General features: G+C 47.6%; 1 protein-coding gene across 1 annotated transcript; it reads right to left on the bottom strand.

Annotated features, from left to right (window-relative positions):
• Positions 1-401: 401 nt before the first annotated feature.
• On the bottom strand, positions 402-7,746 carry KRT2 (keratin 2). Its single transcript, XM_052641185.1, has 9 exons — positions 7,168-7,746; positions 5,699-5,913; positions 5,275-5,335; positions 4,503-4,598; positions 3,720-3,884; positions 3,335-3,460; positions 2,035-2,255; positions 862-896; positions 402-757 (listed from the first exon to the last, which is right to left on the bottom strand). Exons 1-9 carry the CDS (start codon positions 7,744-7,746, stop codon positions 402-404), a joined length of 1,854 nt encoding a protein of 617 aa, XP_052497145.1.
• Between the last annotated feature and the right edge of the window lie 9,244 nt (positions 7,747-16,990).

Raw genomic sequence — 16,990 nt, 5'->3', positions numbered from 1 at the left:
TGCAAATGAAGTTTATTGTGCAGACACCAAGACCACAACACTTAGATGCAGAGCCAACAAGAGGGTTATATACAAAGAAGCATGTTTCCCCGGGGGCACCACCAGGGGAAAGGCACAGGCTTTGAGAGGGGGTGATCAACAGAATACCCTTTGGGAGAAGGACCACCGAAAGGGCAACTGCAAGAAGGGGGAGGGAATGGGGCAGGGCTGGAAGCACAAACCTAAGCAATGCAGACTCTTCCCCTTGGGACAGAGGGTGTCACTGGCTCCAGTTGACTGGTTATGGGCATCTCTTTGCCCCACAATGCCATGAGAGGTGGACAACAAGATCCGACTTGCTGTCAGTTAGATGTACAGAGACAGGCATTCTGGAGGGGGAGGGTCAAGGGCGGACTCCATCCTTATCTGAATGAGAAGGTCACGCTGGAACTGCCGCCTTCAGATGAGCCAGAAGCACCCCTCTCAGAGCCATAAGCGCCCCCTCCAGAGCTGGACCCTCCTCTGGCGCCGCCTCCAGAGCTGTGTTTCCCTCCAGAACTGTATCCTCCTCCGAAACTAGAGCCTCCTCGAGAGCCACCTCCAGAGCCGTAGCTCCCTCCACCGCCACTTCTGGAACCAGATCGTCTGCCTCCAGAGCTGTAACTGCTGCTTCCAGAGCTGAATCCGCCTCCAGAACTGGACCCTCTACCTCCAGAACCATAACCTCCAAAGCCAGCCCTGGCGGCCACGCTTGAGGAAATGCTGCTGCTCGTCACAGCTGCAGAGGGACAGACCGCATTACACCTCAGTTCCAACTGCCTCGGCGCCTCTGCCCCACTCCACCCCCAGGACAGGACCACTCCCCCGCGCCCCCGCACTTACACACAGTCACGTTGCTGCTGAGGTCTCCAGACATCCTGCCAGAAAGAGAGAGGAAATAACTCTGGGCAGAGCACTTAGGGACTCTGCATACATGGTTTTACAACTTCCACCTACAACCACCCACGTCAACCTCAAAACTCAGCCACCGCAGCCTCACACAGCCCACTTTCTTTGGTGCTGCCAGATCACAGAGATGGGGACAGGCCCCATGTTTCCACACAGTCTGGCATCCCAAGTCATCTAATTTCTTGCTCTGATAAAACTGATCGAAAGCAAATTCACTTCTGAACTGGCAACCCATTGTTTTATTTAAATCCGTCGCAGGGAGTGTGATATGCAGAATCCAAGCCACACCAGAAATTCTCCAATGAAGACTGTTCTGTGAACATTCACTTCAGAGAGAACTGCGACTCTGTACAGCCTCCCTGACCTGCACCCACCCCACTCTCCCCTGCTTCATCTGAATTCTTTCCCACTTCATCTTGCAAGCTGGAGAGAGGAGGCCCGGCCTCCAGACAGGTACCCAGCCGCAGACCGAGCAAAGCCAAAGCCACTCCATCTCTGTAATACTGGCTCTCTGGTGGGCTGGGGAGCTTTTCCCATCTAATTGCTTCAGCCAGACTAAATCACCAGGGATACTGAGGACATGGACAAAGGTCTTAGACCACAGAGGAAGGAAAGGCTCCTTCCGGGAGGTTAACACACGGTTCTGTAATTCATTCAAGAAACCTGCAAAGAGCTAGATCTGGTGCCTGCTCTGTGGGCATGCCCCAGCCAGGCAGCACCTTCCAACCCACGACATCCCACGCTGCGTCACAAGGTGGAAGGAGAAGACGCCACACACCCTGCAGACCCAGAGACGTTTCAGATCGTCAAGGACTAATCTGTGTTCACACCATCAAAACTTTTCTCCCTTTCAGAAAAGAGAGATTAATTTACTGCTTCATTTAATTTAAAATTTAATCTGCCTTGTTAGTCGTTCCGCACTGATAAGCCTACAGCTCCACAGTGCTGCTCTGTGTCCTGAATCTCCCCAGTGACGTCAGCTCTCAGCTGTCAGAAGGCCCTGCCCCTCCCCCTGCTCTCTCTGCCTCCACCTCCAGCCCTGGCTCCAGGAGAGGAGAAGGTGAACCAGGGTACCCACTGGCCTCCTGGGGTCCTGGGGTCCCTCACCTGCACTCCTCGCCCTCCAGCAGCTTGCGGTAGGTGGCAATCTCCACATCCAGGGACAGCTTGGTGTTCATCAGGTCCTGGTAGTCACGCAGCAGCCGGGCCAGGTCTTCACGGGCTTTTTGCAGAGCCTCTTCCAGATCACTCAGCTTGCTCTGGGCGTCTTTGAGGGCATTCTCTCCCCGCTGCTCAGCATCTGCAATGGATTCTTGTACCTTCTTACACTAGGAGAGAAGGAGAAAAGGTTTCTGTTGGCACAGGAAGTGCAACCTGTCTTGGCAGAGGAGGAGAGGGAGGGAGCAAGGATGTGCAGGGTGAGAAGCCAGAATCACTGGTCCTGGAAGTGTGTCACCAGAGAGTTAATGCAAGTTACAAACAACTTGCTAAGACTTGCTGCTGTCTCTGAGCCTCTGTCTTCCCAAGGCCTCTTGGACTGAACCCTTAACCCTTTCCCCATCGTGACCTTTGATGCTCACAATCTAGGGCCAGTGTCGTTACCCCATTTTACAGTTGCAGCTGCAAACACTGATGTGAATGGCTTCATAGAACTTCTGTTGCTTGTGGAGTCAGTTCTCTGCCCCCCATTACCTCTTCCAGAGCTAATGCCCAAACCTAGCCAACCCCTGCAGCACTCCCTGCCCCTGCATCACACAGCCCGCTGTGCAAAGAGGTACAAATGGGAGGTGACGCCTGTGATCTTTGGTGAGCCATGACCTCTAGCTTCATAAGGCACTGTTCCATTTTACCCGTGAAAGCGATCAAAAAGTTAACACAATTATTTCCCTGCACTTAATCCCTACTTGAGAATGAGCCTTGAAAGTGAAAGCAAAAGTCGCTCAGTCCTGTCCGACTCTTTGCGACCCCATGGACTATACAGTCCCTAGCATTCTCCAGCGGATCTTCCCAACCCAGGGATTGAACCCAGGTCTCCCACACTGCAGGCAGATTCTTTACCTGCTGAGCCACAAGGGAAGACCAAGAATACTGGACTGGGTAGCCTATGCCTTCTCCAGCAGATCTTCCCAACCCAGGAATCAAACCAGGGTCTCCTGCATTGCAGGTGGATTCTTTACCTACTGAGCTATCAGGGAAGCCCCAAGAATGTCTCTTGATCACTCTAAAATTGTTCTAAGTCTTAATTATGTCAAGCCCAAGGTTTTTGTGATCAACATACACTATATTAGAATTTCCCTCTCACTCTCACACACACACACACACCTGCACACCTACACACCACCTACCACCCCACCCTGAGCTGCACTCAGCCAGGAGAACTGCAGCCATCCTAGGGCTTACACCCCACCTGCTTCTTCACTTGTGCGATCTCGCCTTGCAGCCTCTGGATCATGCGGTTCAGCTCGCTGATCTCCATCTTGACCTCCTTCAGGCTGTCTCCATGCTTTCCAGCAGTTATCCTGAGCTCCTCATACTGCATGGGAAGAGGAGGAGAGTTATCTGACCAGGGAGGGTCAACCAAGCTGAATGTCATGTCTGCATTTGTGGGAGATGGGGGACCAGTGCCATACTTGACTGAGGGCATTTGGGGTACTATAGACAGCCTTTCTTGGGAATGATGCCCAAATTTCACTAGACAAAACCACCAATAACCTTACTGTACACTTACTGGCTGGGCTGGAACGCAGCTCATTAGAAAGAGCTGTGGCTCTCCCTGCCCACCCAGAACTTGCCTTGCTGTGGTACGCCTCCTCGGCCTCGGCCTTGCTCCTCTGGGCAATCTCCTCGTACTGGGCCCGGACCTCAGCGATAATGCTGTCCAAGTCAAGGCTGCGGCTGTTGTCCATGGACAGGATGACGGTGGTGTCGGTGACACTCTGTTGCATCTGGGACAGCTCCTGCAACACAGGGAAGGTCTGGCCACAGCGTCCCTGCCCACAGCCACGGGCAGTGAGGAGGGAGTCCCCTCCCCCGGTGTCAGGGAAATGCAGAATCTCAGACTAACTATGTACTGAGTGGGAAGTAAAGTGATATAGCCACCATTCTCAGTCAGGTAGTACTGAGAATTATGGGGAGGGGTCTGCATTTATGAGCCTCCTAGTTTATGCAGCTTAATAAGTGCCCCCAGAAAGAAGCCAGTTGATGGCAAACGCCTTAAATTGTACTTCCTGTTGCAGAAGTCATGTGTGTGCACTTGGGCAGGGAAGGGGGGAGTACATTATATTTTGACCTCTGAAATATATTTGATGTAAGAAGAGAAGCAGGGTGAGTCTTTTCCTAAGGGGAGGTGGGGTGAGGGAATTTGTCCTAATGGAGCATTACTTCCTGTGACATCAGAGGAGAAAGTCCTTCTCCTCCAAGACCTACACCAAAGAAGCTCCCGGTGGCCTAGACATTGGTCAGTTGAAGTCAGCCACCCATAAACCCCACCCACAGCCCCCTTTCCCCAGTGGGAGAGGACTTCCTTTGAGGGGAAGGGGAGGTAGCAAGGGTCCATTTAAGAGCAGCCTACTTACTGCGTCAAAGAGCATTTTTGTGAACTCCACTTCCTGTCTCAGCAAGTCCACCTTGGCCTGCAGCTCCACCTTGTTCGTGTAGGCATGGTCCACATCCTGCAGGGAAGGTCAGGGTCTCTGGTGAAGCTCACAGCCCCCACCCCCACCTTGCAGTGCTTTGTGTATGGGCCGGGCCCTGCCCTCTCTCTGCTACTCCTCCACCCAGTCCCCATCAGAGCTCTGATGGGACCGAGCTTTGTCAACCATTCTCTCCTTCCCGCTTGATATGCTCTGTGTTTCCACCAAAGAGCATAACAGCCTCCGTGTCTTTTAACAGTCCCCAACTCTCCCATCCCATCTATCCATCCCACCTCTTCTGGATTTCACACCAAAGCCTCTGCAGAAACCAGGCTGAGAACCCACGCTTCTGCCTTCAGGTTCAAACCTTTGTCAGCCCAACTGACTACATCTTTAAGCAGGCAATCTAAGAAAGTCCCGAGCCTTCCTCGGCCCTTTAGAAAACAGATCAAGTGCTTTCTATGGTCATAGCTTTCAAGATCCAATACAGTGAGTAGGTAATTGATGGGAAATGTCCTAGCAAAAGCACAGAAATTGCCTGAAGCTTGAACTACAGAGACACCTTTATTTCCATGAGAACCAGCCATAGATATGCTTCACCCTTCCTCTGGCTCATGCTTTTTCACTCAGAGGTGTGCTCCAGCTTGTCCATCTGGGCACAATGGGCTCTGATGCATCCTCATTCCCACCCCAACCATGACATCCTCTCACTCACCTTTTTAAGTGTCACAAACTCGTTCTCAGCAGCTGTGCGCTTGTTGACTTCATCCTCATACCTGTTAGTACCCAAGGACACTGCAGTTAGATTAGTACTAGTTTGTTTCCCTTTTTCTTCTCCTTTTCTTACTGGATTGACCCAAAATACTCCATTTCCTGGGACTATTAAAAAACACTTTTGTCTAAATTGAAATGATGATAACCCAGAGGAGGATGCTTTTCTATAAATTAACCATCAAACTTGTCAAAAACATGATCTTTAAAGCCCTAAATGTCTTCCTCCCAAACAATCAGCAAAGATACAGAAGGCTCTCCCCTTTATCCCCACAAATGCAACAGAGAGATGAGTGGTTTTCTGGGGCAATGATTGGATGGGCTCAAATCAACGTTTATCTCCACTTAGTTTTTACTCTGCCACTTACTTCTTCTTAAAATCCTCAAGAAGATCCTGCATGTTGTTCAGCTCTGACTCTTGTGACATTCTTTCTGAAGAAAGCTTGTCCAAATGACTCTGAAGTTGGCTGATGTACCCCTGGAAGAGGGGTTCCAGGTTGGTGGTACGGGTGCCCACATCGATTTGTTGTAGCAGTTCCCATTTGGTCCGCAGCACCTGGTTCTGCTGCTCCAGGAATCGCACCTGTGGGGACCAGAAGGAAAGCACATGAGCTCTGGGTTGTCCTTCCCACCGATAGGCCAGGGTCAGCTCTGATTCTCCTTTGGGAGATAGGGAAAACCACGTGGCTTCATCCTCACCAGCTGCGTGCCGGATCATGCTGGGCAGAGATTCTGAGCTCTGTCTCCACACTTGGAAAGTTCTGTAGGCTCCTAAATGTTACATCTGGCATTCTCCACACAGAGAACTCTTTTTCCTACTTTCTCACCCACTATTTCATTTGCAGGTGCTTTCAAAACTCCAGGCCATCTCCCTCCCTGATCCTACTTGAATTTCCAGCAAAGGTCCCATAAATTCTGGGGAAAACCAAAAGCAAGCTTTCACTGGCACTGCTCCTAAGGGCTATGAGTATAAGGGCAAGGTTCCTCCATCTGATTTTTAAGAGCCTTGTAAATTTCTTAGACAGGTTCCTCTGCCTTGAAATGGGAGAGAACCTATCACACTCCAAAGTGACATCAGTTAAAAATGTTGTGGTTTATAAAACTAAAAAAGCTTCTCTTGAAGGCAGAAATTTATTCATTCCTAAACAGATATTTCAAGCTTAGCTTCCCAGAATTTAATAGAGCAATAACTTCTAGGGAAGGAAGAACAGTCTCAGAAGACGTTTTACCAACCCCCTCTAAAACACTTGGTTTGAAATAGTCCATTTCTTGTCTGTCAGTTTTTTAATAATTTTCAGAATTTTCCATTAGTATTGTTTGTTTAGGCTAAGACAATAAAGCCAAAGTCACAATTAATTCCCAATCACAGACTATTATGGAACATGGCACCATGAAGCCTGCATCTTTCCCCTGTGGATACTGCCAATTACCCAGGACAGTGTGAGTGCACTTGCTGCTGCTGCTGCTAAGTCGCTTCAGTCGTGTCCGACTCTGTGCGACCCCACAGACGGCAGCCCACCAGGCTCCCCCGTCCCTGGGATTCTCCAGGTAAGAACACTGGAGTGGGTTGCCATTTCCTTCTCCAATGCATGAAAGTGAAAAGTGAAAGTGAAGTCACTCAGTCATGTCCGACTCTTAGCGACCCCATGGACTACAGCCCACCAGGCTCCTCAGTCCATGGGATTTTCCAAGCAAGAGTACTGGAGTGGAGTGCCATTGCCTTCTGCGGACTGCACCTATGGCTCATTAAAAAATGAATCTTTATCATTTGCTTTTCAGTTAGCACTAGAAGCAGGGCATCCTGAGCCTTAGATGAAGCCAGCTTCTAATGACTCACCTTGTCGATGAAGGTGGCAAATTTGTTGTTGAGAGCTTTGATCTGCTCCCGCTCCTGAGACTTCACGTTCTGTATCTCCGGGTCAACTTTCACATTGAGAGGCTGCAGGAGGCTCTGGTTGATAGACACTTCGTGGATACCTCCACCAGGGAATCCTCCAGGGCCGAAGCCACCAGGACCCCCGAAGCCACCAGGACCCCCAAAACCTCCAAAGCCACCACCACCTCCAAAGCGGCCTCCACCAAAACTGCCTCCTCCAACGCCGAGGCCGCCTCCAAAGCCACTTCCTCTGCCACCAAATCCTCCATAGGAGCCAAAGCTTCCACCTCCTCCAGACACGCTAATGGAGGTGCTCCTGGACCCTCCAAGGTTAATGAGACTCCGACTGCTGAAGCCACCTCCGCCGAATCCGCCTCCGCCAAAGCCCCCGCTGCCACCACCATGACGGCTCAAGCAGGAGGAGCTGGTTCCTAATAGCCGGCTTCGACCGGAGACCACGGCCGAGCCGCTACTGAAGCCCCGGAATCCTCCTCCACCTCCTCCTCTTCCTCGAGACTGGTAGGAGATCTGACAGCTCATGATGCCTTTGCCCGGAGAGGGAAGGTGCAGGTTCCCGAGAGGAATTCCGGTGGGAGACTCAGTGCTGCTGTTGGAAGACTGTCATGGTCCCCTTTTATACCCGCCAACTAGGTGTTGTTGCGCATGGGTGTGGGCCCACGTATGCAAGGGTTTGGTCTGCCTGGAAGCTATTCCTGGTGAGTGATTATCAAGCTAATAGCCATTTAAAAATCTATTCATCAGCTCCCTCCTAGAACTTGCTTTGATTGCAAACTTCTGTTTATCTGAACATCTGTCACACCATTCGATTTTTGTAAAATCATCAAAAGAGGAGGTCAGGATGAGTTTCTCAATCTGGAAAAAAAAAAAAAAGGCATTCTGCTGAATGCTGCTCCCTGCTCTGGACCAATCCAAGGGAGGCCAGCTGCCCCTAGGGCCTCTGGAGGCTCGCCACCCAGTTCCACTGATGGAAGAGATGACAGGCTTAGAGACTTCAGAGGCTCCTCAATACTAGCCTCAGTGTTCCCCCTTGCTTTTTCTTCTGTGCCAGGAAGAGTCTCAACAAGGCATTTTTCAGAGCATGAATGCGATGTGGGGAAACACACAACCTGTCCCAGAAAGAAGTTGACCAAGGGTGCTTCAAAAGAGTTGTCAGTTTTCAGGCTTCCCTGGTGGTCCAGTGGTTGAGATTTCACCTTCTAATGCAGGGGGTGAGGGCTCAGTCCCCTCTTGAGGAGCTGAGATACCACATGCCTCATGGCCAAAAAGCCAGAACATAAACAACAGAAGCAATACCTTAACAAATTCAATAAAGACTTTTTGAAATTTTTTTTAAAAAAAGAAGAGAATAAAGAAAAAAAGTTGTCAGTTTGCAAAATATCTTAACTGTTCCCTTCCCATGCCACACCAGGACTCCACAGTAGCCAGTCACTGAGAAGAGGAGAATATTCCTTCCTGCAACCAGGTCTTTATAACTATCAACTCCATGATTTCTCTACATGAAAACCCAGAGAATGAGGGGCTTCAGGGAAGTTCCTCTGTCCCTGGGTCTGTCTAACTCTAGGTACACAACAAAAGATTGCAATCATAGGCTTTATCCAACTCCAAGATCCAAGGGTACATTGATTCAGCCATTTAGTAATCATGTACTACTTGGTGATCATGCTAAGCAGTTTGGAGGCTGGACTCTTCAATGATACCCAGAGGTGAATGAATATCAGAAGACCCATCAAGTCACCAAGTACACACAGTCTCCAGGCTTAAACTCAGCCGAGGTGCTTCCTTGGTCTACGTGGCCATGTACACGGGAGACGCAGTATGCAGTACTAGAATGGAACTCAATGTCAAACATTCTGGATTTGAGTCCCCAGTGTTCCCATTTACTGGCTCTGTGACTTTGAATTAAATGCTATGTTTCTCTATTCTTACCTATAAAGTAGAAGTTCATTCGAACTGTTTTGAAAACCATGATACACGATACAAGTGTTAGGTCTCATTACTATTTCGGGTGACGCATAGATACCTTCTTTTCCTTTCACCCTTAGCGTCGTATTCTCCCTTCTGATGGCTATGACTGTGCACCTCCACAACCATGCCACAAGTTACAGATTTCCCTAGGATTTCTCAGATCCTAGGGCAGAGTTAGCATAAAAGAATGTAAAAAACATACACTTTGAGACTAAGTCCCAGTTTCATTGTATTTGAGTTAAATGACCTTGGATAATTCATAATCCTCTTGAAGTCTTGGTTTCCTCATCTATAAAAGTAAGAAGAAGAACATGGCTATCGTAAGAGCAGAACAAGATAAGCTCCTGTGCTATGCATAGTTCCTAGTTAATAGCAGAAACTCAGTAAGTGTTATTTACCTTCTCACACCCCCTCCCCCAAGTCTCCAATCCTATGTCTCAACTAAGTGGCCGAAGTAGGGAGGAGATGGATGAAACACTGAGCTATTCAGGATATTTGGTTTGCAGTAAGACAACACTGAAATGAGTAAATGAATGTGTCTGCTTGACTTTTTTCCCCCAGTCTGCCTTAATCATGCATATAAACCATAGGCTAAAAGCTTTAGCGTGAACCCCAATCCAATGTCAAATGTTATCTGCAGGTATCCGAACAATGCCCTAACGGTCCGTTACACCACTGTGACTGTGCCAAGGCCATGCCAGACTTGGTGGGCTTGGGGGAGGGGAGTTCTTAATCCTCCGAGAAGGAAAGGAACAAAAATCTGTGGCGCTTCTACCATGTTCCAGGCTTGTGCCAAGCACACAGCCTAGCCTCCATGCTATACTGCTCTGTAAGCCACCCCGACTGACTCTCTCTCCCATGCTCACTTCAGGGTACCTTCCCTTTCTAGATCTATTTGCGAGGTTTTGAAAATCAGGTTTAAGAAGGAAGCACCCTCCTCTTTTCTTGAAACATGAAGGGTAGAATTAATGCAGATTGTATGTTTTAGAACATACTTTATTTCCAATTAAAATTTTACCTTTTATATGATCTGAATATGCTCTTCTAGATAACCTGTTTTCCATTCTTTAAGGCAGTGAAATCCAAGTTAAGACTCTTGGTTCTGGTTATGATTTTGTGAGTGACTTCCATACAGCCCTCAATTTCTTCATCTATAAGATGAGAACATTTATCCTACATGCCTAATGGGCCAGAACAACACTAACCTCTTGGTATAAAGGGTTTTAAGCTTTGCTACCTCTGAGAACAGAACAGAGATCCTGTCGGATAAAGTCCTTCTTCTGGCTCCTCAATTCTTTCAACGAGTTGCCGGCAAGCCCAAGCCTCTAAGTGTTTAGTTTTTCAAAAGCACATCCTTTGGCCAGTGGAGCAGGAAAGCAAACTCAGTGTTAAGCAAAAAAGGGGTGAACTGTTTAGCCAGTAGGAAATTGGAATGGATGCTAGCCTCAGATTCCCCCACTGGAACTTAATTTCCCCCTCCCTAAACTCCATACCTGCCTGTGTATCTCTCTCACAGTCCCATCGCCATCTTCCTTGGGTTACATTGAGCTGCATCCTTGGGCTTCCACAGGGAAGAATATCACTTCCTTTCCTGCTGTTGTGGCCTCAGGTGTCCCATGCAGTTCTAGTATTCTAACTGGGAATTTTCTCATTTCCAGCAGATCTGACCAGACAATGCAAGGTTACACATCCCAGCTTTGTTTTCCATAGACTCAACCAATAGCTGAATGAACTCAGCTCCTGTTTATTCATGCTACCTACAAGTCACTGGACGTGTGCCTTGTGGGCTAAAATGCTATCTAGTTAATACTATCACTCCAAAGTGTGTGCCTGTGTGTTCTCACCCGTAATATGTCTTCACTCACACAGAAAGAGCCAAAAAAGGGTCTTCATGAAAAATTCATGTTGTCCCCACCGCTTGTTCCAGCTAAGCTATTTTCTAAACTAAGTTCTCCCCCTTCTCTGGCATCAATATTCTTGCTTACCCATTATCCATATAATCACCCTGAAATGGAAGGATAAGACAGCCATCAAACTCCCCCTCCTATCCTGGTTAAGATTTCAGAAAATTAGAGTCATCATCATTATACTACTCACTGCTTCCCCACAGTTCAGAGATTTCCCCAGGTTTCCCCAGATTCAATCTGCCCCCCTTCTTAATCAGCCCCTCACTTTTGGGAAGCCTTCCTACTAATCCCAGATTGCGCTGCTGCCACTCACAGCTACAGCTCACCTGCTGTGCCTCTACCTGGGAACCGCCATTTCTTCAGCAGGTCTCTGTGCCACGTGCCCACTGGAAGATGCTTCCATTCGGATGCTTTCAGCCCACACTTTTCCTCCTACCCCTAGCTTCCATCTCAATTTTCCCTATCATTTTAAGCTGCCGCCATCTTTTATCTCTTTCAAGGCTTCTGTGTTGGGTTGGCGCAGAATAATACTGGGAGGAAGCAAGTGAAGAAATACTGTCCCCCTTTTAAAAAGTGAGAGAGAGAAAGAGAAAATAATGGTGGGGAAAAAGTGGAATTGTAGAAGCCCAAATTCAAGAGACTCTTGCTCTTCAGTCTAACAACAAAGTTCTTCGAGATGCCTTCAGAACTGTAAGCACTGGGATGCCTTGTTTTGGAAGAAATGGCCAAAGGTCTTGATTCTATTTGGTACCTTTGCTACAGGGATTTTTATCAAGTGGGGAGAAAAAAGAGGATAACTGTTCAAAGCTCTCTGGACAGCTTTTTACTTTCCCCATCAAGAACCATGAGTCTTCCAAACTCTTCTTTTTTCTTTTTCCAACACTTTATTTGGAAAACCTATCAAGCCTACCTAACATCCACTAGAGGAGCAAATTAACATCCATATTCCATTGTAACATTTGCCATAGCTCTCTATTTATGTATTAATTTTTTTTAATTCTTGAAACTTTTGAGAGTAACTTACTCTCAGATTATGAAATTTTACCTTCAAATATTTCCTCATTCAACCTGAAGAATAACACAGTTTTGCTATATAAGCATGACACAATGATTGAATTCAGGAAATTTAACAGTGGTATGTAATTTTCTGATATATGGTCCATATTCAAAAATTCTCCCTTTATTCCAATTCAGTCTTTTATAGCTTTTTTCCTTTTTAAATCAGGATCCAGTCCAAGATCTCACATTCTATCAATTTGTCTAGAGACAAACTCTTCTTTAAAAGCATTTTAAATTCTGAAAATGCAAGTCTTTGCTAAAGAAGCAGTGACTGTTTACTGGAGCTAGTACAGTCACTCATGTGAGATGTATTAAATTAATGACACGGATTATATTTTTATGAGCCTTAGACACACTTGCATTCATGAAGCTAATTGTATTTTTATGAGCCATAGCTCACATACTGAACCCATCAGGCATTCAAAGCAGCCTATTTGTCCCTATTTAGCAGTACTTTTGGAGAAGGCAATGGCACCCCTTTCCAGTACTCTTGCCTGGAGAATCTCATGGATGGAGGAGCCTGGTAGGCTGCAGTCCATGGGGTCGCGAAGAGTAGGACACGACTAAGCGACTTCACTTTCACTTTTCACTTTCACTTATTGGAGAAGGAAATGGCAACCCACTCCAGTGTTTTTGCCTGGAGAATCCCAGGGACGGAGGAGCTTGGTAGGCTGCCATCTATGGGGTCGCACAGAGTTGGACACGCCTGAAGCGACTTAGCAGCAGCAGCAGCAGCAGCACTTTTATAAGGGAAGCTGTTTAATGAACTGGGAAGACCGTGTTGCGTTGTAAAGGTCAGGTCTCTCTGCCAGAAACTATCCATGCGACTTTGACATATCACCTCTCTTACCAGACTTCTCTCTTCTCACCTGTGGACTTAGGGGTCTAGAAACCAACAGGAATGGGAAGAACATCATGAATGGGGTCAGAGAAGCTGCAGCCAACTGACTCCAGAACTTCGGAGCAGCCCTTCACCTTTCTGAGTCTTGGTTTTCTTGTCTGTAAAATCAGCGGTTCCCAACATTTTTGGCACCAGGGAGTGGTTTTGTGGAAGACAGTTGTTCCATGGATTTGATTCAAGCACATTACATTCATTGTGCATTTATTTCTATTGTTATTTATTTATATTTATTTATATTACTATTACATCAGCTCCACCTCAAATCATCAGGCATTAGATCCCAAAGGTCAGGGATCCCTATGTAAAATGGAGTCACTGGATTATAGACCCCTAAGTGTCCCTCCCATTCAGAAGTCAGTCTGTGCTTCAAACCAACATTAACAAGAGGTAAAGCCCTGACTGCTGAAGCCAACTCTGGGGGAACTTGGAAATCAAAATCCACACTCTGCTTTTAACAGTTTTTCTCACAGAGGAACAGGGAGGCAATAGCAGCAGCAAAGCAGATAAACGACAGCCAGAGAGGAGGAAGAAGGGCAAATATCTATGACTTCGGCTGACAAAGGGGAGTTTTAGCATCAGGAACACCTGCCAGGTTGAGCAAATGGCACGATTTTCTTATGCCTTGATTCTCCACTGTGACTTCCTTCCGAGTTTATATTCTGTTTTTCGAAGGTACCTAGAAACAAAATTGATTGATAAAGTAATTATCTCTTTGGGCTTCCCCGGCAGCTCGGTGATAAAGAATCCGCCGCAATGCAGGAGCCACAGGAGACCCGAGTTTGATTCCTGGGTTGGGAAGATCCCCTGGAGGAGGGCGTGGCAACCCACTCCAATATTCTTGTCGGGAAAAATCCCATGGACGGAGGAGCCTGGGGGGCTATAGTCCATGAGGTCACCAAGAGTCGGCCACAACTAAAGCAACAGAACAAGCATATCTCTTTGAAATAACATTTCACTAAGGCATAATCTATTAGGTTTAAAATAAGCTACAGGGGTGTGGGGAATATAGCCAATATTTTATCATAACTATAAATTCAATATAACCTTTAAAAGTTGTGAACCACTGTATTATACACCTATAACATATAATATTGCACAGCAACTATGCTTCAATAAGAAATAAAAACACTACTGATAGTTCAGTTTAAAGAAGGAAACAAATAGCATTTCACCACCTCCAAATTCTGACTCGAGCAGCTAAAATTCCAGTCTACTGCTTCTCCTTTTATTCTTTCTCTCTCCTTGGTGTCAGAGGTCACTAGCAGACCCGGGAGCAGGTGGAGAACTTGACCTCTTCTTCTAGAACTCCACATTAGCCATAAAGCTTCTTCTTAAAGATTTTGAAAAAATATATAGTTAATTAATTAATTTAAAAATGTTTTAGATTCTGAGAAGAGTCTGTCTGAAATTTGGAGTCCCCGAGATGTAAAATCTCCAGAATCTTTCTCTTTTGGGGGAGGTAAGTACATCATGAGAAACGCTGGGCTGGAAGAAGCACAAGCTGGAATCAAGATTGCCAGGAGAAATATCAATAACCTCAGATATGCAGATGACACCACCCTTATGGCAGAAAGTGAAGAGGAACTAAAAAGCCTCTTGATGAAAGTGAAAGTGGAGAGTGAAAAAGTTGGCTTAAAGCTCAACATTCAGAAAACGAAGATCATGGCATCCAGTCCCATCACTTCATGGCAAATAGATGGGGAAACAGTGGAAACAGTGTCAGACTTTATTTTGGGGGGGCTCCAAAATCACTGCAGGTGGTGATTGCAGCCATGAAATTCAAAGACACTTACTCCTTGGAAGGAAAGTTATGACCAACCTAGATAGCATTTTCAAAAGCAGAGACATTACTTTGCTGACTAAGGTCCATCTAGTCAAGGCTATGGTTTTCCCAGTGGTCATGTATGGATGTGAGAGTTGGACTGTGAAGAAGGCTGAGTGCCAAAGAATTGATGCTTTTGAACTGTAGTGTTGGAGAAGACTCTTGAGAGGCCCTTGGACTGCAAGGAGATCCAACCAGTCCATTCTAAAGGAGATCAGCCCTGGGTGTTCTTTGGAAGGAATGATGCTAAAGCTGAAACTCCAGTACTTTGGCCACCTCATGCGAAGAGTTGACTCATTGGAAAAGACTCTGATGCTGGGAGGGATTGGGGGCAGGAGGAGAAGGGGACGACAGAGGATGAGATGGCTGGATGGCATCACCAACTCGATGGACTTGAGTTTGAGTGAACTTGGGGAGTTGGAGATGGATGGGGAGGCCTGGCATGCTACGATTCATGGGGTCGCAAAGAGTCAGACACAACTGAGCAACTGAACTGAACTGAACTGAACTGAAGAATATCTTTGCTCTTTCTGGCACTTCCCTGACACCCTGATTGTTTAGGTTTGCATTTTTGGAGTGAGGGTGGATTGGGGGAGAGTCTGTATGGAGCCCACCTTCCCCACCAGCCCTCCACATCAGCACCTTAACTGACTCTTAAACACTAAAGTGTAAGATGCTGAGGGTTTCCTGGGCTCCATTTTCCAGGGTGGGCCCCACACAGCCACACGCTCAGTCCAGGGCCCATCCTCTGAGGCCTGTTACTACAGCCATGACCTGGGTTCACTGTCCATACATTGGGTGCCCCCAGAGGGCCAGGACAGGGTCTGTACTTCGCTCTGTAGATTTAACTCGATGCCATTCACTCTGAAACAGAAATACATTTTTCTGGTAAGAAAGAGTGATGATGTGCGGATACTAAGTTGCTTTAGTCATGTCCGACTCGGTGCGACCCCACAGACTGTAGCCCACCAGGCTCCTCTGTCCATGGGATTCTCCCGGAAAGAGTACTGGAGTGAGTTGCCATGCCCTCCTCCAAGGGATTTTCCCAACTCAGAGACAGAATCCACCGCCATTCACTCTGAAACAGAAATAACGTTTCTCTGGTAAGAAAGAGAGATGACAGTGTCAGACTTTTGTGCTGGGATATTGAGGAAGTGTTGTCTAGGCAAGTCCCTGGAGGAACATCATTGCCAACATTTTCCCTTGCCCTGTTCTGTGCAGATACTGAGCAATCACAAGTCCTCTCGTCCGTGGGCAGCAGAGAGGAGTGTCAAGGACGGCCACGCGAGTCTCCCTGGAGGCCGCTCCCTCTTGGGCAGCATGCAGAGTTACTGGCCCTTGGAGGGGCCAGGAGTAGTTGGTCACTTCATCTGGCCTCCTTGGCAGGAGCTTAAATACCTCCCATCCCGCAGCACTTTGTCCCTCATGGGATGTTGTTTACGTTCCTGGTCTCCAATCTGCTAACAGTTCTATGTGATGAGAATTACTACAGATGGGGAAACAGGGGCATGGGAGGGTCTGCTGTAATGACACACGGCTTGTGCCCATGACACGTTTCGTTTTGTTCATCACTGGGATCCCAGCATTTCTCCAGATACCAGAGGCTCCGTGTCAGTGCCCCTCCTCCTGCTCATGTCAGATTCCCCTTCGCAGGAAAGCTGCTGCTGATCCATCCCAGGGGTGCTACTTCCCCTAACGCTGTGCCCCTTCACTCTGTCACCCCTGTGCCCTTGTTTCCCCATATCCATCTGGTTTCTTAGATCACCGTCTCAAATGCTCAAGCCATGTTTGTGGGTCTTCAGCCCACAAACTCCAAGCTGGGATATTAAACCGGAGCCCATGGAGCTGTCCATGGCTGGGCTCCGGGCAGTTCTGGCAAAACTGGCTGCTTGCCTGGGACTGTGAAGTTTCACTGAGAAGACAGAGCACAGACATAGAGAGCTCTCCCAGATTCTCATCAGGGCCCATGACCCAAATATCTCACACATCGCTATCCTGAACTGATCTCGCCTCCATGTATCATGAACCAGCCCCAGGCCTGACTCCCAGAACCGGCTTCGGCACACTGTTGCCTCAAATGTGCCAGCTGACTCATCTCTCTCAGGCCAC

Source organism: Budorcas taxicolor, chromosome 5 (assembly GCF_023091745.1).
Source record: "Budorcas taxicolor isolate Tak-1 chromosome 5, Takin1.1, whole genome shotgun sequence".
In the NCBI taxonomy this organism is placed as follows: domain Eukaryota; kingdom Metazoa; phylum Chordata; class Mammalia; order Artiodactyla; family Bovidae; genus Budorcas; species Budorcas taxicolor.
This window is presented reverse-complemented; position numbering and strand designations above follow the sequence as displayed.